The following is a 13,938-nucleotide window of genomic DNA, read 5'->3' as shown; positions in this document are numbered from 1 at the left end:
TAGCAATGCCTATATATTATCTTTTAGATATCTTTAAAACATACAACGTACATATTGTCTGGTCCTACATGTCATTTAAAATTTTATGTTCAATTTATTTTTTGTAAATTTTTGCGTTGTATTTTTTTTTTCCATATATTTTACAAGCCTTTCAGAAAGTGTAGGGAGTGTGGATGGTGCAAGAAAAGCCGATAAAAATGTTGGGTTGAAAGTGCAGGTAGGTCAAAGTAGGTATCGTAAGGAGAGTAATGCATCTCGAGAAGTGTGAATTGTGAAAGGAAGAAAAAAAACATAAATAAAGAAGAGACCAATTGTCATGCGAAAACAGAAACAACGACAAACACCGGTCGACCGTGACTGGTTCGACCGATCGCCGACGTTGAAAAACCGCGGCGCGATCTGATCAGCGTGAACATTGACCTAATCTAACCTAACTGGCAAGAGCGCCAAGGGCAGAAAAAGTTTCTCCAGGCAGCGTGAAAAATGTGATTTCTCGCGCCTCGCAAATCACGGCGAGTCTCGCGTTTACGCGAGGACTGCAGAGGAAGGGAGCGGACGAGAAATGGAGAACTACTCCGTGCGCATCAATTATCCGCAGGCCACCCGTGGAGATGTTGCCGACGAGTCGCCCGCCTTCCACGATGCCCAACCGAAGCAGCACGCGGATCACGTCAAAAAACGAGAGGACGTGATCGTTTTGGCAAGCGACACGAAGGGCGGTCTGTTTAATCCTAGAGCTCTCCTCTTTCTTACCTTGTGGTACGTCTTCAGTGGATGCACATTGTTTCTAAACAAATACATACTGTCCTACATGGAGGGTGATCCCACAATATTGGGTAAGAAAACGACTATTTTGAAGCCTCATCTATTATTTAAAAGCAATATCGTTGAATTATAGCTATCTCTGTGTAAAAATGAAAAGTTCATAATGAGTCATCAAAGAATGTCTCTTCCATTAATGACATAAGCTGGCACAATTATCATTCTGCCTTTGTTATTCGTGGAATGTAAAGAAAGGTAGAACATTTATGTCAATTTGTGTCTCTAAACTAAGATTTAGCAGATTATTTTCTTCTAAACTTCAAAAAAATAATTCAGTCAGAACGAAGGAAACTTCCAACAATTACAAAATAAACATTATACTGAACACAACTGTCCTAGCATAGCAAATCATTTCAGTTTTGTTTAACACTGATAAATAACAATACTGAAATGATTCACTATGTCAACTAAGTCTCTTCCTAGAAAATGTCTAACAGTATTCTTTATCAATACAATAATAAAACATTATCAAATACCTGAGATATTAGCTGTTAGTGTTTTACATAATATTTTTCATTTTTCTTATTAGATATATATTTTTCATAAATACTTATTTTGAATTGCAGGTGCTTGTCAAATGTTGATGACTGCAATTTGTGGATTGATACAAATGTACTTTCCATGTGGTATGTACAAAGCTAGTCCAAGGTTGATGAGACCTCCAGGATTTTACAAACACATGACACTCGTAGGCTGCACGAGATTCGCCACAGTAGTCTTAGGTCTAGTATCATTAAATTATGTAGCTGTAAGTTTCACAGAAACCATAAAAAGTAGCGCACCTCTTTTCACCGTCCTCATCAGCAGGTATTTATTAGGTGAGTATTTTTTAGTGTATCTTTGTATCAAATATAATTTATGATAAATTATTCAGCATTTAATAATTAGTTGGGAGATATTAAATATTGAAATTCTTCATATCAACTTATTGTATTTTAGGGGAACATACAGGATTATATGTAAATCTATCTTTAATACCTGTAATGGGTGGGTTGGCACTGTGTTCCATCAATGAAATCAGTTTTGATCTTAGAGGGTTCATCGCCGCTATGGCCACAAACGTAACAGAATGTTTGCAAAATGTTTACTCAAAAATGTTGATCAGCGGGGACAATTTTAAATATACGTAAGTAATTTAACTCGTACGAGTGCGTGTAACATTGTAAAAGAGAAAAAAGAATATTCTATTTTTTTTAGGCCAGCGGAATTACAATTTTATACCAGTTTAGCATCAATTGTGGTACAAATACCGGTATCGATACTGTTAGTCGATCTACCTACTTTGGAGCATTCCCTGAGTTTTAAATTATTCGCAGCATTCCTTCTCAACGGTATATTCTTCCATTTTCAAAGTATTACCGCTTATGTACTTATGGACTATATCAGTCCTGTGACACACAGGTATGTAAGCCTTGAGCATGTAATTAAATTATTCTCCTCTTGATTCTAAAGCATAGTATTCATGTTGTAGTGTTGCTAATACCGCAAAGAGAGCTTTCTTAATATGGCTCTCTGTTCTATTATTTAATAATCCTGTGACGGGATTATCCGCCCTCGGCACTTCCTCAGTTATAGTAGGAGTACTGCTGTACAATCGGGCGCAGGAATACGATAGGATAAATAGAACGAAGAGGATACCATATTCATCGAAGATCAATTTGCAATAGGACAATTTTCCAATCTGTAAAGATTTCATATATACAGGAGAACAAATGTGTGTCACAAATGTGAGAACAAATCACTGCATCGAATGTATTGGGAGTGAGGAGTACAAACGATACTCAGTTTCTTTCACAGCAGTATTCTGTGGAAACACAAAAATAGTACGTATTTATAACATCAAGACGAAGGACAATCAATAAAAAAATTTGTTTTTGGAATTTAATAATTTCCAGTGAACTTTTGTGATATGTTAAGAACAATTAGTTTGATCTCATTTGCAAATTGTAATGTAAAGACATTAATAATTAAATATTGCTATGAACTGTAATTTATTTTATTGTTGAACTTGAAAATACATTTATTCGCACATTCAAAAATGCCTGGCACGTATGGTAAACTAAAAGAAATCAAGACGTATGCGTTAAAAAGTATCTGATTACTGTATTATACAAGCGTTCCTAATGTAAATGTGAGAATTGTGGAATGTAAAAAATTTTATAAAAATAAAATTTCTTTATATCTACTGATATAGCCGGCAATGTTCTATGAAGATTTATGACAATGCAGAAGTTTGATAATATTTGTAAGACAATTAGTGCAAATTAGAATACTTGTTATTGAATTACTTTTGCGGCTGTTCGATTATATTTTATTAATTTATTGACAAGCGTTCAATGCTTGTTCGAGATCGGCTATGAGATCATCTTCAGTTTCAAGACCAACAGATAATCGAATCAATTGATCAGTTATGCCTAATTTGGTTCGCATATTTTCCGGTACGGACGAGTGCGTCATTACGGATCTAAATGACAAGAGAATGACATGATAAGTTAAAAATATATTTTAAAAAATACATATTCTTGGAATATATACTTACGGTAATTCTGCTAGCGATTCGTAACCACCTAACGATTCAGCTAAAGTGAAAACCTTCAATGCTTGCAAAAAACGGTTAGAATCGCCTTTTAGATAGAAAGAAACCATTCCGCTATGTCCTGTTTGTTGCGTAAGCGCGAGCTGATGTTGCGGATGCGATGAGAAAACTGCAATATAACAATACGTGCATTTTTATCTTGCAAACGTTTCATTATCATAATAATTATTCAAATGATTAATTTTATATGCTTTTATTTTAAAAACATACCAGATAAGGAGAATAAAAAATTGTACGATTACATACGTGGATGAATCACTTTCTCGACGTTAGGATGAGAATTGAGAAACTTTGCTACGGCTAAGCCATTGTTCATGTGTTTCTGCATTCTTAGTTCGAGCGTTTTCAAGCTACGATTCACCAAAGCACAGTCAAATGGCGATGGAACAATTCCCATGGCTAAATTGAAAAGGAAAATGTTATATAAAAACTACAAATGTGCACGATACGAAAATACTCTTGTTGATTTACAATTTTGATTAAACTGCAATTTCTGCGCGAGATCGTCTCGGCACGTTATTGCGGCACCCATAATCACATCCGAATGGCCATTCATGTACTTTGTCAAGGAATACATTACTATGTCAGCACCAAGATCAAGAGGTTTCTGTTTTAAAAGCGTGATATATTGACTGCAGTTTCTTTCACATCGACTTCGTACGATTGAATAAAATTTGTCTCATAATTACGTCAAACTTACTTGGAAGTAACATGTCAAAAACGTATTATCAACGACTAATATAATGTCTGGACGAGATTTTAAATTCTCAGCAACAGCCTTTATATCTACTAGTTTCATCAAAGGATTCGTCGGCGTCTCTAGCCATACCATCTACAATAGAACAAATTATAATACAAAAAATACTAATATGAAATTAAAATACATAATATTTAAAATACAAAATATCAAATCTACATAGTGTTAATAACAATATTTTTAGTTTTTTTTTTATTTACCTTTGTATTTGGTTGTATAGCGTCTATAACGTTTTGTATATCAGTCATGTCAACGAAAGTATATTTCACGCCTTGTTTGCTACTACATTTCTGTATATAACGATTGGTTCCACCGTATAAATCATCTCCAACAACCAAATGATCTCCTGCTTCCAATAAACCTGTAATTGCAGTAAGGGCACCTAATCCAGAAGAAAAGCAAAAGGCATGTTTGCCATTCTCTAAAGCAGCCAGGCATGTCTCCAGAACATTACGCGTAGGATTGCCGCTTCTGCCGTACACATATTCCTACATGTGAAAGGAAACAATTAAAATTAAAATCATTATACAAGATTGTTGATTTTTTCCAATAATATATTTAAATTTACTTAGTTAATTTAAAAATAGTTTGTAATACTTATAAGTACTATTTTTATTCAAAAAGTATTTAAAAGTATTTCTACATTATGTTCAAAGAATATAAAGCTTTCTTTTTAAAGAATTGTGTACAAGTGAAGATAAGCAGACGCAATTAAATTGTTATTTGACCTACGAGAATTGTTCGATCTACGCGAATTTTTATTCAACCTTTGAACTGTAGATATACAGTAGAATTAGGAAATTGTTTAATAATTCATATAATATAGGCACTAAAGTGCAGTCTGAATGTACTTGCTGCTCCTTCATTTTTTATTTCTAGTATTCGTATAATGGTTTAATATGTATACAAAAATATAATACTTGCTGCCACAACCACATGTTTGACTCGTATTTTGTTTGTTAAATCGTCATTTATGTAGTTATTAAATTTTAATTATTCCTGAATCATTGGTTTTTCTTTTTTTGTTTAACTCTATTTCTTATCTGTTTCATTTACCTACTTTTCATCTACTTCATTTATCTGTTACTTATTTGTATCAATTTTTCCACAGGAACTATAATAATATAAATTACATAACATTTCACTTTATTCGTTTTGAACGATTTTGTTGACATTGAGCTTCAATAAGGAGCAGATTGTTATTGTTTAACATAAATTAATTTATAAAAAAATATTCTTTTTTTATAGCTAGTGTGTAACTTCAACTTTATTAATAGCCACAGAAACTTAATGCAATTTTTCTTGTTACAATTGACATTAATTGATTGAGTAACAAGGAGTAAATTGCTAGGAGCTATATATGGACGAATATTGATGAGTCAGAAGTTTAACACTTACTTTGGGCGGTGCTGGACGATCTTGTTTAAAAGTAGTAGACATTACCAAAGGTGGTACAACCGAGCCATGATTCCATTGATCAGGATCTTGTCCGGCATGGATAGCTATCGTCGCAAAACCTTTTTCCGTTGACGTCATTGTCTAATCAGTAAAAAAATGTGTGAATATTACTTAAGAATATAATTTATAAATTATAATAATAAATTATATTATTAATTTGCTGTAATGAATAAGAATATTATTTGATAAAGTTCCTGTTTAGGAGATTCTGTATACATCCAGGTCAAAGTGATATGAACGGCATCCCCTAAACAAAAGTTTTATCTATATCGTTGTATAATATATACTTGTTATTAATATATTTATTAGTGTAAGTATAATAACGTTTGGCATGCATAATTTTAATTTTTGAATTTTTATCAAAGATTTATTGCATTTTACTTTTTCTGACATTTTTTACGTCGTTATAAATGCAAATTGTATCGTACCGTGTTGTGCAATCTTTCATCACACAGCATAATAAGAAATAGAATTAATTGGAATTAACATAGGCTGCGTTCAGCAGAAAAAGCAGATTTGCAAGTGTTGTAAAATCCTTGAATATGAATGGTATACATTTAGGTCCAATAAGGAACTAAGAGCAAGATCAATCATATTAATGAATTTTAAAACAGCGGCAAATAAGCTGTTTTTTCTGCTAAACGCAATCATTATTCCAACAGTCTATTTATACTGAACAACGCACACGATAACAACTTGCAACTTAAGAGATAACATAGTTTTGTGAAAAGTGAGATGTGCGATAAAAATTCGATAAAATTAAAAAAATTAAAATTGTCAAATTTAAGTCAAGAGACAAAATCTTTGCAATTGTTTTAGAACGTTAAGAAAAGAAAGAAAAGTAGTTATTTTCGCAGAGATCGCAGCTCTCTATAGAGCGTTCGTAGGATCATTTAAATTTAGTTGCGAGAGCATTATCTGTTCGAAATCCTCCTAAGTTACACTTTCTGCACTCGTCTCATTTGGACGTACCTGATTGCTTTGTAAAAAAATGTAACTGATTAAATGAACTAAACTCTTGGCAATAAACAATTCAAGTAATAAAATTGTCTTATCAGATGTTGATTTTACGAGAATCTACTTGAGGAGAGAGATTACTAGCGAAATTCATTTACCTTAATGTCGTTGCCGCTGAACTTCTGCTGAAACTGAAGTAACCTGACCGGCGACGAGCTACTTAAATAACTTGCAACGTTGTTAGCCGCGTGGCCGATAAAGGAGAAAAAGGACAGAATATTCTGCACTTTGGTGGGGCGTTGGTCTGTTCGTATTATTTGTATTTTTCTCACTCAACATCTCTATTCATCAACGCGGGTATACATATATTGATCTCATTTTAAGAGCGAAATTTTTTAGGATTTTAAGCACACAGTTATAACACTTGACGTAACGAATATCTCGATATATGCAAATATGAAGTAAGGATGTGCGATACGCGTCTCGAAATGCACGATGCATCTTTACGAAAAAAAAGACTTTTTATTTCCAAGAAAATAACAAAACTTCTTTAAAAGGACGATTTATAACCGATCATATTTTCGCAAAAAAAAGTCGTTTTTTCTCGTAACGAGTTTTAACATATGAGAAAAATATATGGAATATATAAATTCAAATCAATATTTTATATTAGGAATGTCCGATACGAGAAAATGTGCGATCGCACATCTATAAGATATGACATATGGATTTTAATTTCTAATTTACGTTTAAAACATATATATACGTATATTATTAGTATTATTACTAAAATGCATATTTTATTTACTACTATACATATATAACTACATTTATATTATATTAGCGATAAAAAAAGTTGAAGTATTTAAAATTTCAATAATCTTCCGCAATATATATATGCGTTATGCGAAAAATACGAAAATACGTATTTTCGTATTTTTCGCATAACGATATTGTGGAAGATTATTGAAATTTTAAATACTTCAACTTTTTTATCGCTATAATATAATATAAATGTAGTTAATCGACTAGGTTGTATATTGTACAATATACAACCTAGTCGATTCGACATTTGTCCCATTTTCATTTCTTATTTTGGGGAACATGGAACACGGAACGTTAAATATGAAACACGAAATGCGCAACACACACAATACACGCCACGTGTATGTACGTCACGTAATGTGGAATGTAAAAAGTGTAAGGAAACACAATATTACGATCGTGTGAATTCACTCCATGCATCTCAGGCGCGTCACACATTTCATTATACATATAGTTTCATCATTGACATACAAGTATCAACGACGCAGCTATATAATCTTACGTGCACATATCTGGTGATAGTTGAGCATCCATCGCATAAAATAAGTTTTGCTTACCATTATTTTGTAACATTGTAAAATATCGTTACGGATATTCTCAATTCAGTAATTTTTTGAGAGCTATATATTTTCATGTTGAATGCGGATTTTGTAATTTCTCATCTGTGCTAATTTTTCTTGCTAATTTTATCATATCGACGACAAAATTCATTATAACGAGCGACTTACATTATAGTAAGCTGTAATGCACAGACCATCTGATTATTAATTACCTATATAAAACATGCATTTTTTTCATTTATTGCAACTATCAAATTTATGGCAACAGATCTTACATTGTAATCATTGTCACTTTGATATAATGACTCGATAAGGATCAAAATATTTGTGATTTTAGTTTATTAAATAAGCGCAATTTTTTATTAAACATTTTGCTTGGCCCGTAATAGCCCTTACGTATTAGTATTTATACTGCATAATTTCATATATTATATATAATATATTTATTATTCTGTTTAATAATACAAGCCTGTTATTTAGTCGTTTATTGTTAAAATTTATTTTATTTTTAAATTTGGAAATACATTAATATTTATATTAAAAAATGCCTAACAATTATGATAAACAAATAAGTATCGGTATTGAAAAGTATTTGATTGCTGTGTTATCTCAGTGAAGTGATCGTTAATTTATAATGTCAAGTCGTCGTTAAAATCATCAATTGACATAGTTATTTCTCACTGGGAGAAAAGCATCTCTAATGTGTATGTGAGGACTGAAAAATATTTATATAAGAGAATTTCACGCAGAAACAATATTTCTTTATATCTACTGATAACAAAGTTCGACAAACATTTAACAATGTATATGGACACTTGATATTTTTCATAAGAGAAATTAGTACAAATTAGAATAACGGTCATTGAATTATTTTTCCGGTTATCAAATTACATTCATTCATTCATTAACAATTATCTAATGCTTGTTTGAGATCGGCTATGAGATCATCTTCACTTTCAAGACCAACAGATAATCGAATCAATTGATCAGTTATACCTAATTTTGTTCGCACATCTACTGGCACAGACTCGTGCGACAATAAGGATCTAAAATGAAAAAAATTAATTCAAATTGTTGTATATTTTTAAATAAACATTTTTTTCAATATACTTACGGGGATTCAGCTTGCGATTCGCAACCGCCTAAAGATCCAGAAAAAATGAACAGTTTCAATGCTTGCAAAAAACGCTTAGGATCGCCTTTCAGGTAGAAACAAACCATTCCACTATGCCCTGTTTGTTGCGTAAGCGCGAGCTGATGTTGCGGATGCGACGAGAAAACTGTAATAGACGTATGAGTGTTTTTATTGTAACACATTAGCATTACTTATTTTGACATTACTTATATATATGAATCTTTTTTTAAACACATACAAAATAAAGACAATGAAATCTTGTATGATTATTATACATACGTGGATGAATTATTTTCTCGACATTACAATGAGAATCGAGAAACTTGGCTACGGCTAAGGCATTTTTCATGTGTTTCTGCATTCTTAGTTCGAGCGTTTTCAAACCACGATTGACTAAGGCACAATCAAATGGCGATGGAACAATTCCCATGACTAAATTAAAAAAAAATGTTATATAAAGTCTTCAAATGTGACCCGAAAAAGCTCTTGTTTATTTACCAGTTTGGTTGAATCGCAGTTTCTGTGCGAGATCGTCTCGGCGCGTTATAGCGGCACCCATAATTACATCCGAATGGCCATTCATGTACTTTGTCAAGGAATACATCACTATGTCGGCACCAAGGTCAAGAGGTTTCTGTTTTAAAAGTACGATATATTGGTGCAATTTCTTTCACATTGACTTTGATCGATTGAGTAAAATTTTTCTCACAGTTATGTCAAACTTACTTGAAAGTAACATGTCAAAAATGTATTATCAACGACTAGTATAATGTCTGGACGAGACTTCAAACTTTCGGCAACAGCCTTTATATTTGTTAGTTTCAACGTAGGATTCGTCGGTGTCTCTAGCCATACCATCTACAATAGAACAAATTACAATATAAATGTGATAACAAGATACTGATATAAAATTAAAGACTTATATTTAAAATAAAAGATATGAAATTCTAATGTGTCAATAACAATATCTTTAATTTTTGTATTTACCTTTGTATTTGGCTGTATGGCATCTATGACGTTTTTTACATCAGTCATATCAACGAAGGTATGTTGCATGCCTTGTTTGCTAGTACATTTCTTGATATTACTAGTGCTACCACCGTAAAGCTCGTGTCCAACAATCAAATGATTTCCTGCCTCCAATAAACCTGTAATTGCAGTAAGGGCACCTAATCCAGAAGAAAAACAAAAGGCATGTTTGCCATTCTCTAAAGCAGCCAGACATGTCTCCAAAACATTGCGCGTAGGATTACCGCTTCTGCCATATATATATTTCTATATGTGGAAAGAAATAATTAAAATTATAGCGCTGTAATACAAGATTGTTGATTTTTTCCAATATATTCAAATTTACTTGGATTATTTAAAAATAGCATGTAAGACTTACAAGTACACTTTTTAATCAGAATTTAAAAGTATTTCTAAATTATATTCAAAAAATAAAGCTTTCATGTATTCTTTCTAAAGAATTGTGTACACGTGAAGATAAGTTATAGATGCAATTAAATTGTTATTGACCTACAAAAATTTTTTGATCTGTGCGAATTTTTATTCAACCTTTGAACTGCACATATATACAGTAAAACTGCGAAATTGTTTAATAATTCACATAATATTATTAGGCACTAAAGTGCAGTCTAAATTGTACTTGCTGCTTCTTGATTTATTTCTATTATTCGTATAATGGTTCCTCAAGTTAAAAAAAAAATTTTTTTAATTATATTAAATACTTGCAGTGTACAGAAATATAATATTTGCTTTGACAACTGCATTTTTGACTCACATTTTGTTCGTTAAATCGTTATTTATTTAGTTATTAAATTCTCAAGTCAATGCTTTTTCTTCCTTTATTTATCTGTTTGTTATGTTTTATTTATCTTTTCTTATCTGCTTCATTTATCTGTTATCTATTTCATTTTTCTGTCATTCTTTTATCAACTTCCCCACAGAAATTATCGCATATAATATTACATAACACTTCACTTTATTCGCTTATCTTGGTCGGTTTTGTTGACGATGAATTTCAACAAAAATAACAAACAAATTATTATTGTATAATACAAATTAATTTCTAAAAAAAAATTCTATTTTCATAGCTGGCGTAACTTCAACTTTATTAATAGCTACAGAAACTTAATGCAATTTTTCTTACTACAATTGACTTTAATTGATTGAGTAGAAGGAGTAAATAGCTAAGAGCTATATATGGATAAATTTTAATGAGTCTGGAAGTTTATAACACTTACTCTGGGCGGCGTTGGACTATCCTGTAAACTAAAAGTAGTAGACATTACCAAAGGTGGTATAACCGAGCCATGATTCCATTGATCAGAATCTTGCCCGGCATGGATAGCTATCGTCGCAAAACCTTTTTCCGTTGACGTCATTGTCTATTCAGCAAAAATGTGTAAATATTAATTAAAAATATAATTTATTATTAATTTGCTATAATTAATATAAGAATATTATTTTGTAAAAGACCTATTCAGGGGATTCTGTTCATATCACTATGACCTGGACATGTCAAAGTGATATAAAGGGATCCTAAACAGGACTTTTATCTATTTCGTTGTACAATACTTTTTATTAATATATTTATTAATATCAATAATATAATAATAACATTTGGCACTCGTAATTTTAATTTTTGAATTTTTATCAAAGATTTATTACATTTTATTTCTTTTATCATATTTACGTCGTTTTAAATGCAAATTGTTGTCGTACGTGCAGTGTAGTCCTTCGTCACACAGTATAAGAAATAGAATTAATTGGAATTAACATGAGCTGCGTTCAACAGAAAAATCAGCTTTGCAATTGTTGTAAAATTCTTGAATATGATATACATTTAGGTTCAATGAGGAACCAAAAGCAAGACTAATCATATTAATGAATTTTGAAAACAGCTGCAAAGCTGCTTTTTCTGCTGAATGCAACAATTATTCCAACATAATCTACATATTTATACTGAACAACGCGCCTACAACTTGCAACTTAAAAGATAACAGTTATGTGACCTAAACAGTGAGATGTGCAATAAAAATTCGATAAAATTAAAAAAATTAAAATTGTCAAAGTTAAATCAGAAGATAAAATCTTTGCAATTGTTTTAGAACGTTAAGAAAAGAAAGAAAAGTGTAGTTATTTCACAGAGATTGGAGCTCTCTAGAGCGTTCGTAGAATTTAAATTTAATTGCGAGAGCATTTTCTGTTCGGAATCCTCCTCAGCTACACTTGATACACTCGTCTCATTCGGACCTGGTTTCGTTTTAAAAAAAATGTAGCTAATTAAATGTAGCTAAATAAAGGAACTAAATTCTTAGCAATGAACAATTCAAATGATGAAATTGCCTTATCAGATGTCGATTTTACGAGAATCTACTTTGATCATGATCGAAATTCACTTACTTGAACGTCGTTACCGCTAAAAGTCTGTTGAAACTGAAGTACCTGACTGGCGACGAGCTACTTAAATAATTTGCAACGTTGTTAACCGCGTTGCTGATAAAAAAGAAAAAGGACAGAGTATTGTGCACTCTGGTGGGGCGTTGGTCTGTTCGTATTTGTAATTTGTGCATTCTGCAGCTCCACTTTCTTGCGGGCAATACCTAGCAAGAACCTCACTCCGCGCTCACTAATGCAAGCCTCATAGGACAGCGCACTTGCTAAAAGACCATCCCCACTCTTCATAAACAGCGCGCCAAACGTTTGGTGGCGAACGCGCTTATTTGACTATACTTAAAAATTCATATCTCGTTAACCATTGCGAAAATTGCAAAATAGTAGTGGACCTTTTAGTACACTTTAGTCAGCTCTATCTACACAAAGGCGATAGTAAAAAACTTACTTGACACCCTGTGTGTGTGTATATATATATATATATTTATATTATATTAGCGATAAAAAAGTTGAAGTATTTAAAATTTCAATAATCTTCCACAACACACACACACGTATTGCGAAAGATATGAAAATATAATACACAACTCTCTCAGTAAGAAATCATCAATTTGACATCAGTAATTTTTCACTGGGGAACGTGGAACACGGAACGTTAAATATGAAACACGAAACGCGCAACGCACAAACGCACGTCACGTACGTGTATGTACATACGCCACGCAATGTGGAATGTGAAAACAATGTGTATAAGGAACACAATGTGTATAAGGAAACACGTACGATATTACGATCGTACGAAGTTCATTCTACGCATCTGAGGCATGCATTTCATCAGTTTCATCATAGACACATAAATTATCAACGACGCATCTAATTTTACAAATTTTGTGCACATATCCAGTAATAATCGAGCATCCATCGCATAAAATAAAGTTCTGCTTACTATTATTTTGTATCATTGGAAAAAATCGTTACGAATATTCTGAATTCAGTAATTTTTGAGAGCTATATATTTTCATGCTAAATGCGAATTTTGTAATTTCTCACGTTTTTATACGATAAGTGAAGATGACATCTGTGCAAATTTTTCTTGCAAAATTTATTATATCGATGACAAGAATCATTAAGACGATACAACGATTTACATTAAGCTGCAATAGATTATTTGTTACCTATGAAACATGCGAAGGAAAATTACAAAACATCTTTTTTTATTTATTGCAACTATCGACTAATTTATGTCAACAGATCTTATATTGTAATTATTATCACTTTGATTGATAATGACTAAATAGGCCCGGGTCATTTATTGTGGTTTTCGTTTATATGAATTTTAAATAAGCGCAAGTTTTTATTAAACATCTCGCTTGGATCATGATAACTCTAATGGAAATTTATTATCCTCTTTAAGCCTGTTATTTAATCA

At 31.9% G+C, this 13,938-nt stretch overlaps 3 protein-coding genes across 3 annotated transcripts; 1 reads left to right on the top strand and 2 right to left on the bottom strand.

Moving 5' to 3' along the window:
- Positions 1-241: 241 nt before the first annotated feature.
- On the top strand, positions 242-2,773 carry LOC108781836 (solute carrier family 35 member E2). The gene is made up of 5 exons (XM_018549933.1): positions 242-836; positions 1,389-1,640; positions 1,762-1,948; positions 2,020-2,223; positions 2,294-2,773. Exons 1-5 carry the CDS (start codon positions 563-565, stop codon positions 2,487-2,489), a joined length of 1,113 nt encoding a protein of 370 aa, XP_018405435.1. The 5' UTR covers positions 242-562; the 3' UTR covers positions 2,490-2,773.
- A 185-nt stretch (positions 2,774-2,958) lies between these two features.
- On the bottom strand, positions 2,959-6,814 carry Cth (Cystathionine gamma-lyase). The gene is made up of 8 exons (XM_018549928.1): positions 6,749-6,814; positions 5,574-5,714; positions 4,376-4,663; positions 4,119-4,250; positions 3,890-4,025; positions 3,665-3,817; positions 3,362-3,527; positions 2,959-3,286 (listed from the first exon to the last, which is right to left on the bottom strand). Exons 2-8 carry the CDS (start codon positions 5,709-5,711, stop codon positions 3,142-3,144), a joined length of 1,158 nt encoding a protein of 385 aa, XP_018405430.1. The 5' UTR covers positions 5,712-5,714; positions 6,749-6,814; the 3' UTR covers positions 2,959-3,141.
- A 2,023-nt stretch (positions 6,815-8,837) lies between these two features.
- Positions 8,838-12,588, bottom strand: LOC108781821 (putative cystathionine gamma-lyase 2). The gene is made up of 8 exons (XM_018549906.1): positions 12,519-12,588; positions 11,357-11,500; positions 10,098-10,385; positions 9,837-9,968; positions 9,609-9,744; positions 9,390-9,542; positions 9,090-9,255; positions 8,838-9,021 (listed from the first exon to the last, which is right to left on the bottom strand). Exons 2-8 carry the CDS (start codon positions 11,495-11,497, stop codon positions 8,880-8,882), a joined length of 1,158 nt encoding a protein of 385 aa, XP_018405408.1. The 5' UTR covers positions 11,498-11,500; positions 12,519-12,588; the 3' UTR covers positions 8,838-8,879.
- Between the last annotated feature and the right edge of the window lie 1,350 nt (positions 12,589-13,938).

The sequence above is a fragment of the Cyphomyrmex costatus genome, unplaced genomic scaffold, assembly GCF_001594065.2.
Source record: "Cyphomyrmex costatus isolate MS0001 unplaced genomic scaffold, Ccosl1.0 scaffold91, whole genome shotgun sequence".
Lineage (NCBI taxonomy): Eukaryota > Metazoa > Arthropoda > Insecta > Hymenoptera > Formicidae > Cyphomyrmex > Cyphomyrmex costatus.
Note: the sequence above shows the minus strand (reverse complement) of the source record. Positions and strands in the feature narration are given on the sequence as shown.

Bases quoted from the DNA above. Each gene is read 5' to 3' on its own strand.
- LOC108781821 (XM_018549906.1), bottom strand. From the start codon at position 11,497: ATGACGTCAACGGAAAAAGGTTTTGCGACGATAGCTATCCATGCCGGG. The intron at 10,386-11,356 runs GTAAGTGTTATA...TTCCACATATAG, and splicing joins ATAGTCCAACGCCGCCCAGA to AAATATATATATGGCAGAAG. The intron at 9,256-9,389 runs GTATGTATAATA...CGTCTATTACAG, and splicing joins CGAGAAAATAATTCATCCAC to TTTTCTCGTCGCATCCGCAA.
- LOC108781836 (XM_018549933.1), top strand. From the start codon at position 563: ATGGAGAACTACTCCGTGCGCATCAATTATCCGCAGGCCACCCGTGGA. The intron at 837-1,388 runs GTAAGAAAACGA...TTTGAATTGCAG, and splicing joins GGGTGATCCCACAATATTGG to GTGCTTGTCAAATGTTGATG. The intron at 1,641-1,761 runs GTGAGTATTTTT...ATTGTATTTTAG, and splicing joins CATCAGCAGGTATTTATTAG to GGGAACATACAGGATTATAT.
- Cth (XM_018549928.1), bottom strand. From the start codon at position 5,711: ATGACGTCAACGGAAAAAGGTTTTGCGACGATAGCTATCCATGCCGGA. The intron at 3,528-3,664 runs GTATGTAATCGT...GTTATATTGCAG, and splicing joins CGAGAAAGTGATTCATCCAC to TTTTCTCATCGCATCCGCAA. The intron at 3,287-3,361 runs GTAAGTATATAT...CTTGTCATTTAG, and splicing joins GAATCGCTAGCAGAATTACC to ATCCGTAATGACGCACTCGT.